This window comes from Anser anser (assembly GCF_964211835.1).
Source record: "Anser anser genome assembly, chromosome: Z".
Lineage (NCBI taxonomy): Eukaryota > Metazoa > Chordata > Aves > Anseriformes > Anatidae > Anser > Anser anser.
The window spans coordinates 83838965-83863752 of record NC_139723.1 but is presented as its reverse complement, the minus strand read 5'-3'; the positions used below and the strand labels follow the sequence as shown (position 1 = coordinate 83863752).

Sequence of the window (24788 nt, the reverse complement as noted above, 5' to 3'; positions counted from 1 at the left end):
GAGAGAAGGGGAACAAACGGGAGGGGGAGAAGACAGCAGAATCTGGTGTCCAACATGAAACATTTAAGCCTTAAACTTCTGTGGAGATATGATCCTACCCTGCAGTGTTGTTATTTTTTTGCCACAGAATTAAAAAAGAGGACTTTTCCTGGTGTCACTGCAGGCCACAGAGGATAAATCCAAATGACAGGGCTTAAGTTATGAATATGGGGAATTAGAGATGAGAAGCAAAGCAGCTTATAATGACTCTCCCATTTGCTCTTTGGAATACAAGCTTCAGTATTGATTTTGAAATGCCCTGTCTTCATCCTAGCAGCTTCTTGAAAATGAAGCTTGAGAGTTTTGTCGTACTGCAGCCTCCCCAGCATGATTTGATAATGATAAAAAGAGAATATAAAAGCTTTTGTGGGGTGTTATTCATCAGGAATCATTCCCTTGTCTTCCAAGTACAACCACTGACCTCTAGGGAGGGTGCTGAAAGAGAGATTTCAACCGACCTCCATGTGAACATGGCCATGGTTCAAGTCAGAGCCTTTGTTCCCTAGCACCTGCATCCAAATGGAGACTCTTACACCAGCTCATCATCGCATTTTCCCATGGCTACTCCATAGCAGGTAAATGTTCAGGCAGCCCAGGACATATAGAGAAGGCTGTTGGGTTAGGACAGTTAACTTTACCACCCTTCCTGACCCCAGCTTTGGGGTAAGGCAATCACTTCCCACTCAGTTCCAAAATATTTTGAGCTCTTTATAAAGAGCTTGGCATCGACTACCAAAATATTCACAGTAGGTATCCTTGGTGGGACAAAACATGGGGCCTCATCCCACATAGCTTGTCCTTATTTGCTCAGTATCAGTGTCTTGCAGGTAGAGACTAACCCATTGCAAAAATACAGTGAAATCACTTCCCTGACAAACAACTCACATCCTCGAGCAGATAAGACTAAGAGGAAAAAGTAAGGTGAAATAACTTGACTAAGTTTGCAGAACAGATCAACGTTGGAGAACAAGAGCCGATTTCCTGGTCGCCTACACCAATACTCAGCTGCCAGACTGATTCATCTGCCCTCCAAAAATACTAAACTACTTGCGGAAGGACAGTGTGGTTTCCTGTGTTTTTTCATTTTCCTCTCCTTCTTTTCCCAACAAGAGAAAATCCATGAATATTCGATCATTCCTGCATGTAAGATGCAGTTGCTAAAATGGTTTTGCACTTAACAGCCTCCAGTTGTAGACTAAACTGATGACACTTAAAATGTGCCCATGAGCCACAGCAGAACAATCCCATTACACTGCCCTAGCAATGTTGTTTTGGTTTTGAGGGTTTATAACCCAGTTGAGAATACATTCTCCAGGCTGGAACCAGTTGCAGTGGAATTTACTCATGCAGAGAATCATATGGCTTTTTTCCCCCTCGTACTTCAGATCAGATTTTTGTCTGGTTCTTTTAAAGATACAACACTTAAAAAAAAAAAAAAAATCCCTCTGTTGGGATGCAATTAGGAACCACACTATAAATTCAAGCTGGTGTTCAACCTATCACAGGTGAGGCCTACGTCACTGTAATATCTGAGTACTCCCCAGTCTTTAACATGAAGGATACCCATGCTGCTTTCCCTGCTTTACAAAGAGAGCTGAGGTCTTGAGGGAATTAAATCATGTCTGCTTGTGGTAGATGGTGGGACTGAAGCGACATCTCTGAAGGGTAAGCTGACTCAGTAGACACCGAACCACTTCTTCTCCCACCTGCTGTAAAGACTTTCAAAGTATAGCATAAATGATTTCTCCCCAGCACAAAGGACTTTTTTCTTCTTCTAAAAGACCACTTTGGTTATGGCTTTATTTGACAGACTTTTCTGAGTGGCTTCCAGGAGGTATTGTTTTCAAAACTGCTTTTGACCTACATAATGAAACTTTAAACCCAAGGTATATATACACCTTAGGCTGCTGCTATCTCTCACCAATCCAGACGTGGAGGCTCAAACAAGGAACACATTAAATGGGTTATAACAACAAGTAGAAGGATATAACAAACAAAAAGCTGTTTAGATGCAGCAACCCAAAAAATGTTTCTATTAGTATGGTCAACTCAAAAGCAGGATGGGCTCCCATGAGAAAATCAGGAATAGCCATTACATGAGCTGCTGGAAAACTCAAGTGAACAAGTTTTGTGTGAATAACTGATATCATGACTGAATATCTGCTTAATGCAGAACCACCATACTGGGTACAATTCCAAGAGAGGTGATCTGCTGAGATTTAGGACCTCAATTTCATCTTGTCTTGACATTGAATCTGGTACAACAAGAGTAAAAAGGGGGGTGCAAACTGCCCCCATTCTGCTCGGGTAGCATTTTGCACCCACGCTGAGATGAGTGTGAAGTTCTCCACAAAGCTGCCAGCATGATGCCCTGTGCAATGAGCAGGTCCTTCACTCCATCTGCCAGCCTCGTCGAAGCCTTTGCACTTCCCTTGCACCTCACAGCTCTCAGCAGCTCTGCGCAGGCCGTTCAGCTTGCATGAACCTCCAAGGAGATGAGATCTGGATTCACGTGGCAACTGTCATCCTAAGGGTGGCTGACTGACACTGACCCTGCCATGGTGTCTTCACATGTTGGCATCCGCTAAGGGGAAATGGGAACAAAACGGAGTGGGAAAGGCAGCACATACAAACAGGGTGACAGAGAGTCATGAGAGTCAGAGAGTCAAAGATAGTCCTGAGTCAACTGTAAGCAAATGGACCGGCCCAAACCTTTACTTGCACCTTTTCCCAATTCACCTGCACATGTTCCCTGTCTTGATTGCATCTCCTCTTAGTTGATGCTGGGAGGGGTGGGACCACTTGGAGAGGTTCAGCAGTGCAGCCTCTCACTTCCAACTCTCTCCATCTCCGTCCGTACAGAGAGATCAATGAAGGCAACAAAATAGTTATTAATGCTCCCTTGGATTGCAAGCCTGAAATGACATGAGACAGCATTTTCTTCGGCTGCTTTAGCTCTCTTTTAGCACACTCCATGTTTGCGTTTGATGAGTATAAATGACCCTTTCACATTTCAGGATTTGAGTCTGATGATAACAATTGATAACACTAATTTTTTCACGTGTGAAGCACTTTCCATTCAGAGGGCTCTCAAATTGCTTTTCAAAACCGCATAGCTTCCCTTCAGCCACCACTGAACCGCCCCTACCTCCGAGCTGGAACAAAGGACCCATCAATGCAAGGTGGCAGTACACAGCAATTGAAGGCAGGAAGCGAAGAATAATGCATCCCACCGAAGGTGCAGGGTCAAGTCAAGTTGGCAAACACATTTCTTGAATTAGAACCTGGACAAAACCTCAGCGCCAGGACTCTCATACTGCAGCTCAGGCAGGAAAGTGCCGTGGGGTCAGCACTCACTAGAGAAGGTCAGAGCCCTAAGTTTTACATCTTGAGCAGGGGCCGGACACTGTGTTAGAGGATGCATTTAGAACTGCCTCAGAAGGAAAAAAAGCAATTTGCTGTCTGCCATTTCTGGAGCCTTTCTTGCAAAAGGGCACTACGCGTTTTTTGGTCCTCCCCCCTCCTTTCCTGTAGAAAGGAAAGGCTCTATTGAACTTCAGTCCACACTGTGCTACTCTTTACAGGAAGCCCAACCCATTCTGAAATGAACATGAACTGTAAGAGGAGACCATGAGGTAGGAAACTCTTGAACTGAGTACAAGACTATTCATAAAGTGAGTGAGAAAAGGAAATAGGTGATTATAAAAGGTCATTAGAAATGTCAGCTTACCAATGGCATTGTATGGAGGGAGGTGTAACCCGCTGCAACACAAGCCTATTACGGCTGAACTTGTAAAGGACACCCATAACCTCCATTTCTTTTGTTCAGAGGCTTACACTTTGGGAGTTTCTTTTATAACACCATCCCTTCAAAACCTACGTAAATTTGAAGAATGGGTACTTAACCATCCAAGTTCCATTTCACAACTACTTCCACTCCACACAACAGATGAATGAAAGCAAAAAACTTTCCCAGCCACCAGGAGCGCAGGTGCTTAGCACTAGATTCAGCGATTACTGAAATACAACTGCTCTGGAAATCAGGAAGGTCCAGAGAAATCAGAGGTGGTGAGTCTCTCATTCAAATACCTCTTGTTCCCAGTCAGATGCCACTGAGAGGAAGAAATTATCACTTAAAAAAAAAAAAAAGAAAAAAAAGAGTAAATTTTCTCCAGCATTTTGGTTCACCAAGTGGGTCTATTTCCTCCCTACAGCCCAGCCAGTAGTAAGAGAATTGTGATGGGTGAATGGAAAAAGAAAGTCAGCCCACCTGGCTGAGACCAATGCTCACATCATTAAGGATAAGAAGACCTAACCCAGTGGCATGAACAAGATGCAGTGATGATGTGAGTGAGTATTTTGGAAAGTAAAAGACTAACGGTGGGATGAGTGTAATGACAGAGCTACGAGGATTACTTCTGATAATTGCTTTTTAACCTGTGCCAAAAGGGATGTGTTAATCAGAGGTGTAACGTGTAAGTTGCCTGAGATCTCAAGGATTGGATGATCTTGGAAAGTTTCCTATAGTCCTGCATTCCTTATAGGATCACCTAGCCTGCTTCATTCCACGAATGAAATAGTTTTAAGGGTGCTTTACTGCTCAGATACCTTAGACAATTAACATCCTCTCTCTTTGTATTTTACTTCTTGTTTTTTCTTTTTATAACCCATGCAGAATCCAATGATTTTTCAAGCGGAGATTAAATCTCTGCCATAAACTCAGGGCAGGAGATGTAGGCTTACCTTCACTCCCCCAGTTCTCTCCTTCTGCTTTCTTCCACCTGTGTATTTCCAACAGTTAGCCAATGCTTTCATTTATTTTTATTGGTCTTATTCCTTTTAGTGGAGAGAAACATTAACCATGGAAGTGTGATCCAGACTTGCTTGGATGGCGTGTGGTGGTGGGAGCCTTTGCACTCCCTCGTTTTGTGCTTCAGCGCATTTCTTGCTGACAAGTGGACGAATGCAAGGCAGAGCCACTGAAGCTAAGGCAGATTCTCCAAACCTGGTGTCAGCCTTCTGCTACACCCTGAGCAGACTTAGCAAAGGAACTTAGCTCCGACACAGTTCAGGCCAGGGCAGTTAGCTATTTAAAGAGGTGGGTTTATTTATACACTTTTTACCCTCCTCTCCTCCTCTTGAGCCCCCCCCCCCCTGTTTTTTTAAGACAGGAAATTACCAGTAGCCCTGAGCACGTAAAATTTGACAGCGGTTTACCAGATAATTTGTATTGGGCCCTTTGTCTTTGCTGTTACTTTTATTCTTCAATAAATTCTTTCAACCATTAAACAATGTTACTCCCACAACAACTTTGGCAGAGATCAAAAGAGTGTGGCAGGTTTGCTCCAAGTTCCTACTGCTACCCTCCAGGTACCAAAGAGCTAGACAGACAAAGAATGTTCTTTCCTTTGCTCTCTTCTAAAGGGTTTTGTCCTGGGTTTAAGAAGTAAGGTGAATTTTGGGGTGTGGGGTTTGGGACAATGATTAGTTTCAATCCAGTATTTCACCCATCGTGCTTTTGCTGAAATTCTGATGACAGCCAGTGATAGCAGTGCCGTACCTTACTGAAAAGAACTTGTAGTGCTAGGAAAGCCAGAATAAACATTAATTAAATTACTGTCGGATATCTGACAGAGCGGATCTCTGGTGTCACGAACAGTAAGGATGGATATATGTATCTGAACTTCTCACAGCTTTGTGTCCAACATGAACCTGACTGCACACCTCACCTCAACAGCACAACGTTTCTTCAAAGAATCGAGAAATCCTCAAAAAGGTGTTTGTTCTGGGGGCTGTTTGGGATGAGTGGTGTCCCAGAGCTGAAACCTGCTGCAGCCACTAATTTAAGACATGAAAATCTTATCCTTGTAATAGACCACAAGGATCTGGCCTCCACATGCTTTAGGTTGCGCTGGGATCTGCCCAAATTCAAAACCAAAAACAACAACAACAAAAATCAGAGCAGGCAACAAACAAAACAAAACAAAACAAAAAAACCAGCAGAGGGATTATTTCATTCCCAGCACTGACTTCAACCTTTGGAAGGAGGTAAACCCTCAGGAGGCTTAAAAGGAAAGGAGGACACTCAGATGAGGCAAAGAAGCCCCCAGGGGAAGCTGCCTATTTCATTTCTGGAGCGTGGACCGTGTGCAGCTATTTTTGATTTTGAACCGAGTTCCTCTGCCCCTGCCAGCAGTCCTGAGCCCCGTGCTGGTGCAGTGAGAGCAGAGGCCCAGCCACCCCTAACAGCCATTACTTCATAATACAGAACAGCACTCAGGCAAGGGATGAGGTTACTGTCAGCGGGGTCATGATTAATAATGATTAATCTGATCCTTGCCAACACAAACTGGATCCACGACTCATTAAATAATTACTTTGCAGCATGGATACCGTTTCCAGAGGAGACATGCATTTGTCATATTAAAACCAAAAACAAACACACAGAAAGACAAGGAGGACCCAAGTTTTCAGTAACACTTGAACTTGCACAAGCCAACAGAAAAGTTAAGCAAAAAAAAAGAAAACAAAATTAAAGGATAAGAGCAGTTAAATGTTGATGAGCTGCCTACCGGTTGGGAGAAGCAGGGAAAAATAAATAAAACTAAAAGCCACAAAGGCAAAGCTGCATGTGTTGAGAATATGGAGCTCTTTGCTACTTCTGGTTCTCAGCCTTGTGTGTACCCTTAATACACATGCTATTTGTCATCCCACACAGTTTTCCCCTGTTTTTAAATGACGTTTTGCTTTCCTTAGAAAGTACAGAAGTGACACAGCCGAAATCATTCCCCAGGAACCATTTTTTCTGCTTTATGTTAATACACTATTTAGCACAAGGAAAGCCTAGTCCAGGATTGACATTCTTATGCAACAACGCACCTCAAATAATAAGAAACAGTATAATAATTTATGGGGAGGCATAAATTACTGGGAAACTAATAACCACTCTGAAGAGCATATATGAACCTTACAATTACAGTAGGATATCTGTGGTGCAGAGACTTGGTTCTGGGCCTTGGAGCATGGATGAATTTCACTCCCACAAAGCACACAAACAACTGGAAGTGGTGCCAATGGCAGCCAAGGACATGGGGGTTTTGCTGCCAAGAGGTAGCCTTATTTTGGGACTTCTCTCAGTCATCCCACTCCACCGACCCAACGCTTCATCAAAACCATCCACGGCACAGAAGGAAGACAGAGGATGGGAATCGAGTGCTTTAGTGTGCTCAGCTATATTCCCTTGGAGGCTAGCAAAGGTTTTGTGGGATTTATATTACACTGCTTAGCCTTTCATCTCAGCTTGTAGGGTTTCATTTGGACTGGGAGGCCATGCAACGTAAACCACTGGTCCCTCTCCTGCTCTGGTGAAAATCCAACTTGAGAGCTGAGCTCCTTGTGACTGTTGGGAAATCCCAGCCCCACATGAGCCTGTTTGGGCTTCTGCTCTCCACAATGACAGGGTCAGGATTTACTCACTGGTGACTTGCACCCTGGAAACCACCAGACAGATAGGTGCTTTTGGATGTCAGGCCCAGGGACACAGACCACAGGTCAAGGAGTTTACGGTGTCTTCCCTTCCAGAGGCACACTGGAGAAATAGCAGTAAATGAAATCCTCAGCAACAGAGCCATGGCTTGGTTAAGCTGGGGATTTTCAATAGTGGGGTACTGTGTCTAGGTCTTCTTGTATGTTTCCAAAGCATGAAAAAAAAAGAAAATCTTTGGAAAGGTGTTTTGTTTGTTTGTTTGTTTGTTTGTTTTCAAAACTTTAGCCAGAATGTAGGTAGCTAGTCCCAAACCTTTATATAGCTCATGGTATAAAAACCACACACCCGTTTATCCTTACATTCAAGACAATGAAAATTAAGTTGCATTTTCACAGAAAGTTGCAATGGTCTTAAAACAAAACAAAAAGCAAGACCAAAAAAATAAAAATAAATAAAGAAAAGATCCCAACAACAATTATGAAGGTAAATCTTTAAAACCTGAGACTGGGGGCAGGGAGGGAAAGACCTCAGCAAACAAAACTAAATCTAGCGCAGTGTTTTTCCCCTTCACAAAGTGAAACAATCTGTTCCTAAAATAAGGCTTCCTTGGTTTTCTGGCAATTAGTGTCCTGAAGGATTAGCCTACAATTGTCAGCAAGTGTTTGCCTTTCCCAGCCAATGTCACCATAGAAGTCTGTGTTTACCTACAAGGCCCAGGGGATAATTTATAAGCTGAGCTGAGGTCCTGCATTCGCAGACTAATGTTCCACGCTGCCACCCACCCTCCTGTACAAACTTCCTCCCCATCCAGCTGCTGTCCCCTGAAGTCCTGGCATCCAGAGGCATGACGGATGCACTTTGCAGCCTCTGCATCAAGTGTTTGCCCCATAATTTATGATGATGAAAAAGAAAGGAGTTACTGAGGTGGACAACACATCACTAAGCATCTGAAGTCAGATTTCAGAAATTAACCAAATGCAAAGAGTAATTCATTACTGCCCCACAAAACATTTAAGAGGATGAGATTGCTTCTCCCTTCAAAAGCTACTGCGTACTCTATAATTAAATTATTGTGATCAATGAGATTCAGGTCCAACGCTTAGGATTTGTTAGAGATGGTGTTTTGTAAACCTCTCCTGCAATCAAGATGTTCCCTTCTCATTTTTAATCCCTACTGCAAGAGGTTTGACCCTAATCTAGCCCTGTTGTAAATCAAGAGAGATTCAGCCAGCGTACATCAAGATACAAGAGTAAAATCGGTGAAAGTGTTTCATTTCTAAATTAATTTTCTCCTTATGTGTTAGAACTTCAACATGAGAATATTAAGCTTGTATTTGTGAGAGTGGGAAGCTATGCTTTAAAGAAAACTTATCTGAATCCTTTTCTCGATGCTGAACTGATAGTACGGCGCATGACAATGAATTCATTATTTAAAAATACTGATTAAAAAAAAAAAAAAAAGACTTAGTCTTCCAAAGCATTTGTAAGAGTGACCAGCATTTCTCACAACACAGCCCACCACAGGATAGACAGACCTATTCTCAGATCTTAGCTATTAACAAAACAAGGCTCAGGAATACCATTATTAATCAGGGTTGAAGAACATGCATGTTGAAAATGAAACATTTTCCCTCACGAGAACTAAGCCTTTTTCCCGTTGACAAATTATCGGGAGCTCCTGGAGCTTTGTGGACACTAAATCTGTTTCAGGTCTATACCTGATCACAGTTGTTCACAAGCTGTACCAGGGACCCCACCGCCAGTTACCTGATATTTGAGATCAGCCACTTCCCTCTACCACACTGAATATTGGATGACACAGTATTTATAAAATGCTTCTGCTCAAACCACATTTTGTTTCATCTTCGGAACAAATGATCTCTGGATTCAAACCTCTCTTTAGTTACAAAGACAGAAGGCAATAGCCACCAAAAATTTTGACAGGGACAAAACTCAGCTGGTCTGAAGAAGCGCTAACCTGTTGGAAGAGTCCACCAGCTGGCTGGTGCTCAGAGCGCAGCCCACCTCGCTTCCAATGGCTGGACCCTGCAAGTTGTCCCACTGACATCAATTTGACCAATTTTAGAATAAGGGGCAATTCACACTGAGTAATGAAGATTGAAAACCTGAAATATTGAAACCTGTCCATCAGTTCTCAGTTTGTGAACAAGTTTTTACGTGTCTATCACGAGTAACCTCAATAAGGAATGTTCTTTTGGTGGTGTCACTTCGGAACAAAAGCATGCAACAAATGGCACGTTTCTCTAGCGCGTTCTCTGTAACAATCACACGTCCAGGCAGCTACAGTTTGAGACCAAAGGTTGCATACACTTAACCAGCAAGGAAGTGCATTAGTCTTTAAGAAAGGCATTGCCTAGAGTGGATTATTATAAAGAAACAGAATTCATGAATAAACAAACCAGATGGGAATAAGTCAGGCTACGGCATTCATAGCTCCTACTGCAATGAATCCCTGATCTTGCTCAAAGGTTTTTTTTTCCTACAAATATCAAATGCGAAAATATTAATGTCCTACCACTGTCAACCATGCCAGAGATTCCATTTGCATCCAGAAACCCCAATATGCAACAGCGCAGATCAAATCGATCAAATATTAACATATTCTTTTATTTCTCCACTAGTTAAAGTACAGATTGACTGACCTGATCCGAGTCTTTCACTTGAGCATTTTTTCCTTTTCTGCAACCACAACTCATGAGCAGTTTTGCATCTCCGATGACTTTTCCCTACAAGAGAGAAGGAAAGAAAAACTTCATCACAATCTGAACAACCAAAGACCAAGATGGTCTTTTATGATGAGAAGCATGGGAAGAAAGGGCATTAGGAAACCCTGCGGACTCATCCTGCATTGCTGGGAGATGCCCTTCCATGAGGCAGTAGCTCCCAAGCTGCTAAGGAGAATTCCCCAATCACTGCATCAGGGAAGTCACACAGGGGCAGAAGGAAACCAAGGTGTGTAGAAGAACACAGTTGGAATATGCACAAACCAGGCTGAAAAGGAATAGGTTATTTTAGCTCAATATTATGTATGTTATCATAAACATACATGAACAGGAACAAATCCATGATGTTCAGGGAGCACAATTACCAGACTGTAATGGCTTGAGGCAAAAGCTCATATATCAGAATTCACGTTCCCCGGATAGCACCTATTTGCTTCTCGTGTAGCTAGATTTGGCAAAATGCAGACCTACAGGTATGACTTATCCACGTTTGGACAACCGGTCCATATAACTACCAGCAAATCCTTGCTGTGAATTCAACAGCCCACCCTCCCACATTTACATCTGCTTGCGTATCCACAGCATCCGTACTGCGCTTTGTCCAGTGGAGATCTCCAGAGAAACAGAGTCCCCGCAGCCTCCCTTTGCCTACAGCCAGCAGTTTGAAAAATAAGCTGAGTCCAGCCAGCTCCTTTTGACTGGAAACCCAAGAGGTTGACTGAGTGTGGTCTGAGCAGCAGGGTCCTCATGATACCCCAGTTCTTTTCTATGGATCATTTGGATCACTTTATAAAGTTTTTTTGGGAGTTTATCAGGACCTGATAAACCTTGACAAATCCCCATGGCAGAAAGGGGCTGGGATTCTAGCTTTGGACACAATGCTGCTTGAACTCAAACAATAACACAGCAAATTGAGTCCCCATAAACCCATCGCATTTACACACTTTCTGATAGACATGCCCAAGACGTCAAATTTTTTTCCCCAACTTTTGCTGTCTGAAGCTGAAAAATAAACACTCTCAGCATCTGCTGGGCAACTGAGGGAGAGTCGCAAGATTTCATCAGGATGAATTTATATGGAAAAGACGACCACAACATTAAAGCAGTTAATGAGTTTAGCCAAGTGGAAGCGCTCTGCCCTAAATGATGAGGAAGGGAAAGGGCACTATCAGAAGGAATTGCAGCCATTGCTCAATGTCAGGGCACAGCAGAGAGCTGACCCTCAGTGTCAGGAATTACAAACAGGCAGATAAACTTCGTGACACCTTGGGAGAGCCAGGTGTGGTGGGGTCTCTCACTTGGTGACCCTAGCATCCCACAAGCCCCAGGAAGACCAGATAATATGCAAAAGTTATCCTTCCTCCTCTTCCCAAAAAATACACTGAAAAATACAACACGGATAAGGCTGTGCCTATGCCTTCAGTGATTCAATACGAAGCACTTTAAATTCTAAAAGTGTTCCCATGAAAGAAACAATTAAACTAAAATTTAAAGCAATTGTATTAAATTATTACATTAGAAATGGAAAGCCAAGGTACAGGGAGAAACTCGTTTGTCTAAGCAAAGGAGCTTTTTTAGACACACAGAGAATCTGAGACAAGTTAGAGACTTGTTAGAGACAACAGGACCTAAGGAAGACTAAGGATTCTGTGAAGACCCATGCTTTTCCTAAAAGGCAGCTGATAGATGGGCAGGAAACCTTAGGGTGCCTACAGCAGCAACATATACCTGTGTTTAGGCACTAGATCCATACATCACTAGCTGTTGGTCACCTTGTTCCAGTACCCACTGCAAAGTCATTACACAGGAAAAGATTCTCTAGCCCTTTTAATAACACAACCAAAGGATTCTCTAGCCCTTTTAATAACACAACCAAAAGAAAAAGTCCCATTTTTAGACCCTTCTCTGGCTTCTGGGATACACTCCCAACCAGCCTGATTTCATGGCAAACCAATGTTCTTCTGTGAGGCTGGAAATATCACCAGCTTTATTTAACACAGAGAAATCACAAGATGCTGATCACAATCACTTAGGCAATCAAGACCTTAGGGGAATATTAACCCAAAACTTGATAGCATGCTTGGATTTTATTTTTCCTGACAGTACAAGAGTGCAGGGGGCTTTTCCAGTCCCTTAAAAAGCAAACAAAAACACCACACTGGCTGAATAACCACACCACCTTCCCTGTCTGCAGATGCACCTCTCTTAATGGGCATTGCCTGAGTTAGCTGCTACCTTCACCTTTTTAGGGAAGCCTTTTATGAACAGATGCTTAATTTGGGGATAGGTGCCTAACTTTAGGCAGCTAAGTTGAAAGGCAACAACAACAAAAAAAAAGCATATGGACAACATTTGCAGCCAGTCGCAACTCCGTTTAAGAGCAGATGGAGGCCTTGTCATTCAGGGGTTTCCTTGCATACACCAGGCAGTTCAGTGGGGATAGGGAAAGGGGCTTCTGTTTGGATGCTTCTGTCTGGAACCAGATTAGAAGAAAGCACGCTTTCCGCAGCATGCGCCTTGTGTTACATTAAACATGCATATGCAACTTCAGCTTTTATTCAGCAATCTGAAACAGAGCCCTCCAGGGTGCTAAGGGTCAGCGAGTTTTTGTTTGTTTATTTGTGTGTTATTTTACAGTTTCTAGTGCCCAAGGAGTTTGTTAAGAAATTAAAACACCTCGCTGGGACTATCCTGCTGCGGTCGTTGCCTCTTAATATATCCCTCCCTGCTCCATCCAGCAGCATGGCCCTGTGCTCCTGATGCTTGCAGGGGAGGGAGAAGAGCTTCATCTCACAAAGTGATACAGACGTTCACTCTTAATTTACGGAGCATCATTTCCACATTCCATGGCCTTTTAATAACAGGACTGGGGAGGAGTAAAATGATCTTGAAAGCTCACAGATGTATTGCTACTCAGTGTTCCTCTGCTGCTTGCTCTTGATGGGATGCTGTGGCTTAGAAACAGGTAGACACAATGATTTCTAGAGGAAGAACTCACTTTGGCTTCTGTTGGCTCTCAATTTTTATCAGACATCCCCTTCTCAAGGCAAGGAGCAAGACGACTGATGGGTGAGCAGAGAAGAGGACAGCACATGGGTCCTGTTATCCCACCGCTTATAGCCCTGCCATGGGGAGTCCCACTGGAGTCAGCATCCTCCTTGCACCACGGGCTCCAGCAGTTGGCCAAAGTTTGCAGGGGAAAAAAAGGGGGAAATAATAATAATAATAATAATAATTATCTCAGCTTCACGGGTGACAGGAACTGATCTGTCGCCAGTTTTAACAGCCTGTGGTCGAGACACACCAATATGCATCGCCCAGAAGTGAAAGGAAGGCTGGTCACATCTCGCTTCATGCCAGCGGCCCCACAGCATACGCAGCTCGAGCACTGCCAGCCCCGTTTAAAGGAGGCAGACGTGACGCACAGAGATTTGGCAGGGCTCTGTGGAGCTGCCAGGTTCTGTGCTAGGGCATAGCTGGCTGGGATTCATGGGAGGATCCTAAAGCCTCATTAAAGAAAAATGAAAGGAGGAGGAAAATTTGGTCACTGAAAGCATTTAACTTCACGTTGGCATTCAGCTGTCCCCAGACGATGGCATTGGTTTCACTTGGTGGCAAGCACCCAGCTCATGTGCTCCAAGCCCCACGACATGCGTGCTCAAAGCCGTCCCTTCTGAGAGGTGACAAAGTCATCCAAAGCAGGTTTTACACATCCCAGGGTTCAGTGAGCTCTGTTAAGGTCGTTCTCCCCACTCTCCCAAGTCTGCGGCCAGAGGGGTGAGCCCAGATCAGCAGCATCGTGCCACTCGCCTTGCAGCCACCAGCAAGCCTGCCTGGGCTTTACAACTATCTGGGCTCTACCTACATGGTTCATGTCAGATTTCGGCACGTTTGAGCAATGGCCATAGAAAATACTGGCAGCAGCCTCAACCCCAAGGCGCTGGCGCAGCCTTTCTCTCCCACCTCCAAAGACATCTGAGCAACAAAGCTGTGAATCCTGCCAGAGTGGGATGGTGCCAGCAGCTGCCGAGGTCCGGCTCGCACAGCATTGCCTTTAAACGCCCACAGTTCTGCTCCTGCCTCACCAGCCAGGGTCAGGCGCACGCAGCCATGTCTTTCTTTTAGTCTTCCTGCTGCAGCAGCCTTGCCCTTCATAGAGAAGCACCTTTCTGAGAGCTCTTGATGGAGCTCTGCTCCGTTCTTTCTCTCCTGCCTTGTGCCACCAGCACTGCTCTCCAGCACAATACCCGCAGGCCCACAGCAATCAGTGCCTGCTCGGGGATGACAAGTATGAAAGGGAGGTGATGCCATCCTTCTGACTCCTTCCCCACCCACCCAAATATCCCAGCATTTCCAGCCCAGGAGGCCTTTGCGGCCACCTTCGCTGTCACCCTGCATGAGGCAGGGCACGCAATGCATCCTGCGGTGGTGTTGCTGATCTCCATATCTACTTTTAAATTGAAATCACTGCTGTTTTGCACTACTTTTGCCTACTAAGTAACAAGCCCTGGGGGACATGGTGATTTTGTTTTTTCTAGAACCATAGTTCAGTCCTTCACCAAGAAGAAAATGCAAATAACACAATGGTGAACCCTTAAGAAAAAAAAGAAAAAAAAAAAAAAAGGAGGGGAGGGTGCATAAGTGACATTGAAAAGAACAACTTACTAAGCAATTAAGGTTTTTACACTGTTCTGCAAGTGTGATGAAAAGTCTTGAGGAAACCATGCCCAGGAGCCCACAGAGGAACGCAGTAGAGTGGGAGAGCAAAATTGGGGAACGGAGGGAAATGGGAACTGAATCCAAGGTGGAGGCAAGCAGCAGTACAACAGACAGCTGGTGTTTGGGTGGTGGTAAATCACCCTGAAATGAGCCTCTTCCCTCAGCTCAATGAGGCCTAAACAACAAAGGAAGGCACAGCTTGCAGCCGGACAGCCTGCTAGCCAACCACAGACACACATGACAGCTTCATTCAGGAGCCTGGAGTCAATACAAAAGCTTCGAAATCAATCCGACATCCTGCGACCTCAAACAATGCACCAAATCTTCTCAGAATTGGAGCCCCAAATGAGGGGGAGCAGCATTCAAGGGAGATCAAACCGCAGGGCTGGCATTGAAAGGGACTAAAAAGGAGAAGAATGTTCCCAGTTTATTAATGGTGGGGTCTGGCCGGCTGCATCCCAGCCGCCATAGGTTACGTTCATTAAAGGGCAGCGCTTTGCGCGCATTATGCAGAGAGCCCAGCCACTATGTGTGCCTGTGTGAGCGAGCGTGCCCCTCACTTTCGAGAGATCAGGATGTGCCTTTCTGCTTAGCACTGTTGTCTTCATCAGAAATTCCTCCTGTGTGAACCACAAACGTGGGTTTTTCCCACTTGAGCAACTGTATGGGCACAGACGCACGCACGCCCTCGCACAGACGCATGCTTGCTCTCAGTCTTGAGCCTGAAAAGCATAAAAGAACACAGGCAGGCTCTTTCCAAGGAAAAAAAGAAAAGCCCAGCATTTCCCATCTAGGCTATCCCCCTTCGCTCCTGGCCATGCTTTCAGCTCTCACAAACACAATCTACTACAAAAGGCTGAAGAATTACACGATGCACGACCGTTTCCACTGCAGACAGAGTTGATTGCTCCATAAACACTTGCACGCACCTATGAGACGTAAAGGACCTGGTCCCACACCACAGCAAAGCCCCAAATAACAGAAATAAAAAAAAAAGAAGGGCTTCAGTCCCACAGGCTGCCCCCTCCGGATGGCATTGGCCCCTCTGGGGTAATTTCACCTGCAGCATCTGTCTCGCAGCACCGCATACAACCGACACCCTTCCCCCATGCATGTGGCACCAGCAACAAAAAGGCCAAGCAAATCCTTTTTATCAGCTTCCTTTTGAAGGCAGGTGGAGAAGTAGAATATAGACACACACACACAAAAAAAAGAAAAGGATCAATACAATTTGCAAAAAGTACTGTTTGGATTTGCCTGTCCTAATTATCTTCTTTTCAGCTGCCACATATTTGAAAGAGTCAGACCTTGCAGGTTTTCTCCTCCTCAGCTGCAGAGCCCAAGACAGAGCGCTCGCATTAGGAGGTCAGACTTGAAAAACACTCCTTTTTTGTGCTGAAATGGGAGTAGATGAAGAGAAAGGGCTGAATTTTTCAAAGCTGTCTACAGATTTTGATGCATATTTCCCATGTGTTTTCACTGAAGATGTGTCAAAGTCCAATCAATTTTGCTTTTAAAATGTCACACTGATCTCATATTCAGAATAGATATGGCTGTGGGAGCTAGTAATCTCTATCAGATCAGGAGAAACTTAGGTGTACAGAAACTGAAAACAATAATAAACATTCCCTAGGACGTGATTTCAACACATTTTTTCCTCAAAAGATGGAGAATTTAGTACTAAGGTTCCACAAATAAACAAAAACAACCACTAAGAGAAGATGATGTGATATTCAAATCCCTTCAAACCCCATGCAGGAAGACTGGAGAGGTCCCCACCTGGTTTATCAACAGTAAAACAAAATGCCTCTCCATTATCGTTCATAGAAAGAGGGAAACTGCAGCCAGCTTGGGCAGGTGCCCAAAGATGTGTAGCTGAGAGGTAGGAAAGGATGGAGGGCTGCAGCAATTTGTAGCAATGCTGAAGGAACAGAGTCTGCAGGGATCAGATGGAGAAAGATTCAAGGTTAAGTTTGATGGTGGGATAATAAGGCTGAAGTCTTTCATTTTCAAATGTGTTTTTCTTCTCTTTGAAATAGCCCTTTTAGTTTCAACTATCCAGTGAGTGCAAATATAAGTTCTTCAAATTCAGGAAAGCCAAGCTCTTATTTGGATGATTTCTTTCTTTTTGTCTTCCTTGCCTGCTTTAATCTCTATTTGAATAATTTAACAATCTGTCTTAAATATTTCACTAATAAATCATACGCTGGTGTTTCTATTCATGTTACAACTAATCAGTGGAGGGATGCCTGAGCTGGAAGTTAAAATTCTGCACCACCAATTTGGCGATGCATAATCATTTCTCCGCAGACTCTCCAGCGAATAAAAACTTTTTGCAGAATTAATGCCATATAAAAAGTTCATTGTGCAGGCAAGGAGTGCAACCGTGGTCCAGGGCTGTCTGTATTCTGCCAACAGGGCTCGATATTTCCACACCTAATTGGTTTGTAGAAGTTTCCAACCCCGCCAAGGGCGAGCACAGAGCTCACGGCTGAATCCCATCCACGGGCATGCAGAGCCAGGGTTCCCCTCCACCACTCAGGATGCATCCAGGACAGTTTTCAGAGATGGAAACAGGTACCAAGGAACCCCAGACTTCACTGAGCATCAACAGGAATAAACCTCTGAGTTCCCAAACACATTTGGCAACTACATCTCAATGCACTTTTGATGTAAAAATAACACATTTATAAAAACTAAGAAAAATCAGTCCCCCCTAGCCCATCTCCAAAACTCCCAATTATCAAAATGAAGCCAGTAAGTCTTGCACAAACACAAATTAGTGCAATTAAGTCTAATTTTGTCCCTAAATCACTGAGACACATTCAGGGCAAGAACCACTGTTGTGTCTCTCGGAAAAGCCCAAACTGTGTGAATAGATAGCAAGAAGTTCAGAGCTGACATTTTGACTTCAAAAAGTAAAATAGGAGAAAATGAACACCGAGACAGGACGGGAAGGGAATGGTTGTAGAATACATCACTACTAAGCTGCCTTTTGTTTTGTGTCAATTTACTTGGTTTTGTAACAAAACCTACAAAGCAATGCCTTTACCCCCACAGAAGCCCACAGTGATCTGCCATCGATACCCATGGCAATGTATGAGCACAATGCACCCGCAGAAGCAGAGGCACACACACTCCTGCATGCCTACACAAACCGATGCACAAATAAAAACCACCATGGGCAACGTGACTCCTCTCCTGCAGCTGGGAGGACTTCTCCCCAACCCACCTCCCAGCGGCAGCGAGCTTGCCTGCGGGAGGGCGGCGAGGTGGAAATCGGACCCACCTCCTCCTCCTCGTTTGAGGACAGACATCTCCATCTTTCCTCCCTGTCTGCAGCTGACAAGACTTCCTAGACAAGCTGACATGGAAACAGCTAATTTACAGCTTTGTATCAGGAATGCGGCCCGGGCTTCGGTCCTCTGCACCCCAAGTCCCTCAGCTGGGCTGCTTCATCCCCGAAAGGGTCACCCCTTCCTCCTGCCCCTCCCCTCCCACTCCTCCTCCTCGCCTCCTCTCCTGCTTTTGTAACTTATCTCCCTGCAAGCGACTTCCCAACAGGAGCCGAAATTAAACAGGCTGCCCATATGCCATGGCTCACTTGTTGTCTGTTCCCCTCGCTGCCATCTGGCCTATTTGCTCAGCCAAGGGGTGGGGGGTGGGGGGAGAGGGAAGAGGGGTAGGAAAAAAAAAAGTGTAGGGGAGAAGAAGAAGAGGGATAAAGCCAGACACAATGAGGACGAGGAGGGAGGTGATGATGCTGTCTCTCACATCTGCTCCTTGGCCAGACTCCCAGATAGATCAGTAATGGAGAGCAGCAGAACCAGCGACAATTAACCCAAACACACTCCTGTTTATTTAACCTGTTCAGAGGGATCAGCTCGTGTGCTGCTCCCCTGGCAAGGAGGCACCGCACTCCAGCAAGGAGCTTCCCACTGAGAAACCCCAGCCAGAGGAGGCAAATGGAGGGCTCCTCTCCAGACCCAGGCTGGAGAAGAAGAAAAAGCAAGAAAAAACTCTGCAGAATACAATGTGCTGAGGTTTTCCGTAACTTTCTAAATCACTTTTTTTTCTTCTTCAATACAGCAACACAAGCAGATCAGTAAGGATGTAGCTGGGTGTGGGGGAAGTTGCAGGTCTGCCCTGGTTTTGATGCATACCAGTTTCTAAAGCTGTTGACCCTGTAAAATCAGCAGGGGAAAAAAAGAAAAAAAAAGATCAAAAAGGAAAAAAATCAAAATGATCCTGAAACACCCAGTTATTTCCACATTGTTTTCCTAAACACACACAAGTTTCAAACCTTGCAAATTGTTGAGCACAGAGATTACTTTAGAAAGAAAAAGAAAAGAGGGAAGCTCAAGAAACTGCATGGCCAACCATCAAAGATTTGTGCCAGGCTCAGGAGAAAGTCTGAGAGCAAAGCTGTGGGAATAGCAGAAATTTCATGTTTTCCAAGCAGAAATGACAACCTCGAGATTAAAAAAGACAAAATTTAACCTGGAAAATAATTTTAAAAAAGAAAACTGCAAAGCTATTTTCTGAAAACCCCTTTTACTGCTTATTTTTCTTAATTTGCACTGACACATTGCTTACACTTGAAAAGACTGGTGCATGTGGTGATAAGGAATTTAATTGCATTCCAGTCCTTTTACCCAGTTGCACGTGTATTTACCTACAAGAAACAGAAGCAGAATTCAGCTTGTGTTTGTCTGCAGAGTGCAATCTGCGGGTAGTAGAGAAGCGTGTGTGCGAAAACATGTGCCTCTCACTGAGATAGGTATCAAAAGCCATACGCTTGGTTCATCTTAAGGCAGGCACCACTGAGCCATGAGATGACGATAATTAACATTAGAGCTCCATGAGATCATGGTGGGGAAGCCCCTCCGGGGAGAGGCAGTGGGGAGGAAGAGCAGACCTCCTCTTCCCGAGGCAGCAGGGTTTGCGTGCGGGCACAGAGAAGCACCAGGTGCTTCCCAGAAGGAAAGGTGTCACTGCAAAAACCATTAGGGAAAGAGCCCTGCCATTAGCAGTGTGCCTACACCTGAGTCTTCCACAAACAGAGAGGAGAAGGGATGATCCTGCCTTCTGATCATACCTTCTGATTCACGCTAATGTTTTCACATAGCAGCCTGATTCTACAGCTGAGCAGGGTGAATTCTTTCCATCTGTGATCGTTCCTCTGCTTGCAACTATTGAACCAAAACAGGCTTAGGCTCCTCATTTTTCTACTTCATCTGCACAGGTATGTAGGTAACATGCACAGTGTGGCACCAGGTGCTCCAAAGCAAAGGCTACATTGGTTTTTCCAGCAATTGCATTTGTGGTTCCTACTAATACAAAATCACAGATTCACAGAATCGTCTAGGTTGGAAGAGACCTCCAAGATCACCAAGTCCAACCTCTGACCTAACACTAACAAGCCCTTCCTAAACCATATCACTAAGCTCAACATCTAAATGTCGTTTAAAGACCTCCAGGGATGGTGACTCAACCACTTCCCTGGGCAGCCCATTCCAATGCCTAACAACCCTTTCCGTAAAGAAGTTCCTCCTAATATCCAACCTAAACCTCCCCTGGCACAACTTTAGCCCATTCCCCTCGTCCTGTCACCAGGCATATGGGAGAATAGACCAACCCCCACCTCGCTACAGCCTCCTTTAAGGTACCTGTAGAGTGCAATAAGGTTGCCCCTGAGCCTCCTCTTCTCCAGGGTGAACAATCCCAGCTCCCTCAGCCCCTCCTCATAAGACTTGTTCTCCAGACCCCTCACCAGCTTCGTTGCCCTTCTCTGGACTCTCTCAAGCACCTCAATGTCCTTCTTGCAGCGAGGGGCCCAAAACTGAACACAGTACTCGAGGTGCGGCCTCACCAGAGACAAGTACAGGGGGACAATCACTTCCCTAGACCTGCTGGCCACACTGTTTCTTATGCAAGCCAGGATACTGTTGGCTTTCTTGGCCATCTGAGCACACTGCTGGCTCATATTCAGCCAGCTATCAACCAGTACTCCCAGGTCCTTCTCTGCCAGGCAGCTTTCCAACCACTCATCTCCCAGCCTGTAGCTCTGCTTGGGGTTGTTGCGCCCCAGGTGCAGGACCCGGCACTTGGCCTTGTTGAACTTCACACAGTTGGCCTCAGCCCATCGCTCCAGCCTATCCAGATCCTCCTGCAGAGCCTTCCTACCCTCGAGCAGATCAACACACGCGCCTAACTTGGTGTCATCTGCAAACTTACTGAGGGTGGCCTCGATCCCCTCATCCAGGTCATCGATAAAGATATTGAAGAGGACTGGCCCCAGCACTGAGCCCTGGGGGACTCCGCTAGTGACCGGCCTCCAACTGCATTTGACTCCATTCACCACAACTCTTTGGGCCCGGCTATCCAGCCAGTTTTTTCCTCATCCAAGCAGCCTACTTGCAGCTTTTAAAAAGGAAGAGATGCTTTGTGAATGCAAAATGCTTTGTGATAGTGGAAATAGAAAGCAGAAGATCGCCTAAAACTGAAACACAGCAACATTTCCTCCTTTAACACTGCTGCATCCACTCCACAGCAGGGCCTCCAGCTTTGGGAACTGATCCGTTAAAAGCAGCAGCAACAACAAGAGTCAGAGAAGTCCTCTCCCACCCTGGAGCCAAATTCCACTGCAGGTTTTGGCTGACATCACCAGCCGATCCACATGCTGCTCCTGTGGTTTATGACCTCACCACGAAGCACCTCCGTAGAGTCATTCCCTTGTACCTTACTGCATCCTCTGCCTAATTACTTTCACAGTGTAGCTACAACAGAAATTATTCCTACAGCTGAACATTCGTATTCCCAAGAGCTGACACCTGCCAGGTCAAGTTCCAAAGTCTTTACATTTGATTTTACTATACAATGGGAAGATGTTTCAGTGAACAGAAAAGCACATAGAGCCAGCAATTAATCTGATCCTCCGTTAGATTTTCTTTTAAACAAAAGGGGGCTTGCCAGAGATGGTCTCACATTATTCTGTGAAAATAGCATGGAAGGAAAGGAGAATGGTGTCAAGCACAATCTGTCCAATACACCATTAAATCGGAATTCCCCAGTTAATAACAACAACGAACTGAAATAAAGTCAATAATAAGGCACTGATGAGAGCAGTAGGGAAAACTGGGAAGAGTTTAGGGGGAGGAGGGAATATTTCTGGTACTTTTAGTTTGCTTTAGTTAGCTTAGTGCTATGGTTTAGTGGACGATGTGTTAGTGTTAGGTCAGAGGTTGGACTAGGTGATCTTGGAGGTCTCTTCCAACCTAGACGATTCTGTGATTCTGATTCTTTTTTTTTTTTGGTTGTTATTGTTGTTTGTTTTGATTTATGATGTGGGAGTGATCAACACTGAGCTAATGGTATCCAAGCTGACTCGTGAACACTGTGCACCTCATGGGGTCTCAGCTTCCCAGAAAACCAACAGATTCATCCTGTGAAGAGAATAAAGATGCTCCCCATTTTGCAGCTGCCAGTGAAAGCCTTTGTGGATGCTGCAATATGCCTGATCCCAGGCTTGCAGCAGGTGAATTCCTTTGACATCTCTGCCCAGCGCTTTTAACCACCTAAACACCCCAGGAAAAAATAAATAAATAAATAAATAAAATTTTACATTTACACTTTGTATACCGAGGTTCCAAAATACTTTGCATCTACATAGTGGGTTAAGTGAAGATGTTGTCTTCTCCTGACTACAATATTGGTGTGACACTTTGAAATTCTGGTTCTTCGCAGATCATACATTTTCAGGACCATCTGTAATCTAGCACACCTTTAACTATGAATCCTTGATTTCTGCCAACAAAGCCTCTGGACCTTCAAAAACTTTGCCATCCAAACATTGGACAAATCCAGACAAAACAGATCCATTAAGACGTGGATCATTCAGCCTCCAGCAGGAACTATTTATTACGAGACCACTAGGAGCAAAACTGGAGGGATTGTGTTTGCCCATGTAGGCCTCCCAAAGACCAAAGGATGTTGTGACCTTTAAGGAGGAGCTTCCCCAGTGCTGTATAGTGCCTAACCATGCTGTCAAGGGGGAGAACATACTCAGGGGCTATTGGTGACATGTTTGGCGGGCCAAGGAAGCCCAACTACACAGGCAGTATAACGCATGAAAGATGTGAGAGCAGCCTGAAGGCCTGAATCTCTCTGCCCTGAGAGCCCCACCTGACAGCCACCATGCCACCAGGCACTGGGGCTTGTCAGCAACACTCACCTGAGCTAGCAGATCTCATTTTACTTCCCTTAGGCAGTTTGAAGGCCCTTTGCCCTCCCTCAAATCCTTTTATCAGCTGCTCCAGCATCCAGTTTGGAAATTCAGAGGGAAAAATAAACAAACAAACATGGCTTTGAGTTGCAGTAGGCTGCAAATCCAATAGGAGAGGTGGCCAGCCAGGACCTGAGCCCCCATGCCAGCAGTGAATGACAAGAAAAGCCATAGGACTTTTGCCTCATATCCCCACAAGAGCCAGACCTAAAACTGCCAGAATCAGGGCAGTTATAGGCAAGTCAGAAGCAAGTGTGAGCAGAAGGCCAGCAGTCAGCCTAGCTTGTGGCAAGGGAGACCAAGCACGGCTAAAAGTCCCTGAATCCCTTAGGGGGTGGGGGGCAGCCATTAGGCTTAGGCCTGCTCCTTGGGCCTGCCGCAGGCTTCAAAGGCCTGAGTCAAAACCACCAGAGGAATCCAAACCCTTATAAATCTTCTATTTCGACTGGGTTTCCAGTGCTGTTGGTTTAAAAAACAAACAAACAAACAAAACAAAAACCATGCTCACTCAGATCTAGCCAAAAAAGCCATTTTATTTTCATATGAAATTCCTGAAAGCAACGTAGATTTTCTGGTGGATGTCCGAAGCCTGAAAAATGCTCTGATTTCTGCACTTTTCATTTGAAAAAGGAATTATGCTTTTTTTTTTTTTTGGGGGGGGGGGGGGGGAGTAGAGGGGAGAGACAGAGATGATTTCTTTCATTCAAAGTCTGGGGGAGAAATTCCCAACCAAACTTCAAATTTTTCCTTTCCTTCAATTCCCACCCATGTTACTTCACCTATACTCAGCCATCATATTTGCCTCACAAGTAATAAATAGAGTCATGGGGTAAGGATAAAACATATTTACAATTAAGCATATTTACAATTTCTAAAATATTCCACATAAATGTCCTGTTGAAACAGGAATGGATAAGCCACTATTCTAGCTGCAAAAGGCTATAGAAATGGTGCACGCAGCTGAATTAGTAATATCCCAGTACATATCCCTTACTGTAAAACACCATCCCTCTTTTTGGCCTCAGATGTTAGAAACTCTACTTCTTTGAACTGTTATCACCTGTCTCTCCCACCCACCCACTCACTGAGAAGATAAAAATCAAGGTCTGAGCTGCTGAGTCAGGTTACAAACACCCAAACAAGACATTTACCCAGACTTGTTTTCAGTCACTACTTTGCTGAAATGCTGTATTGTGGGGCTGGCAGGAGGATCTGTTAACCTCTTCTTAAGAAGAGAGCCACTAAGAACCACAAACCACCCAGGACAAGGGGAAAAAAATAATAATAAAAAATTCCTTTGTGAACTGGGTGAGTTTCGAAACTTCTTGTCAGAAGCTGGTTCTTCTCAACAGAAAATCCTGAGTGACTAAGTAAAAGACCCTGGATAATAGCACTAGCCTGGAAATTGTGAAAAATAAGCTTTTTGAAACAGCAATGTACTGTACAAATAGACTCTAGAAACTCAGGTTAAAGCTCTGAGCCTCAGTTTCCCCTGAAAACTGATTTCCATACCAGT

General features: G+C 44.7%; 1 protein-coding gene across 7 annotated transcripts in view; it reads right to left on the bottom strand.

Moving 5' to 3' along the window:
* SETBP1 (SET binding protein 1) overlaps positions 1-24788 on the bottom strand; it is a 261023-nt gene that overhangs the window by 198493 nt on the left and 37742 nt on the right. For 6 of the 7 annotated variants that reach the window (XM_083818159.1, XM_083818160.1, XM_083818162.1 and 3 more), the window contains one exon: positions 10189-10272. The exons of the other annotated variant lie outside the window; for it this stretch is intronic. In XM_083818159.1, the coding sequence (XP_083674285.1) occupies positions 10189-10272 (84 nt within the window). The remainder of the gene's footprint in view (positions 1-10188; positions 10273-24788) is intronic. 7 annotated transcript variants of the gene reach the window in all.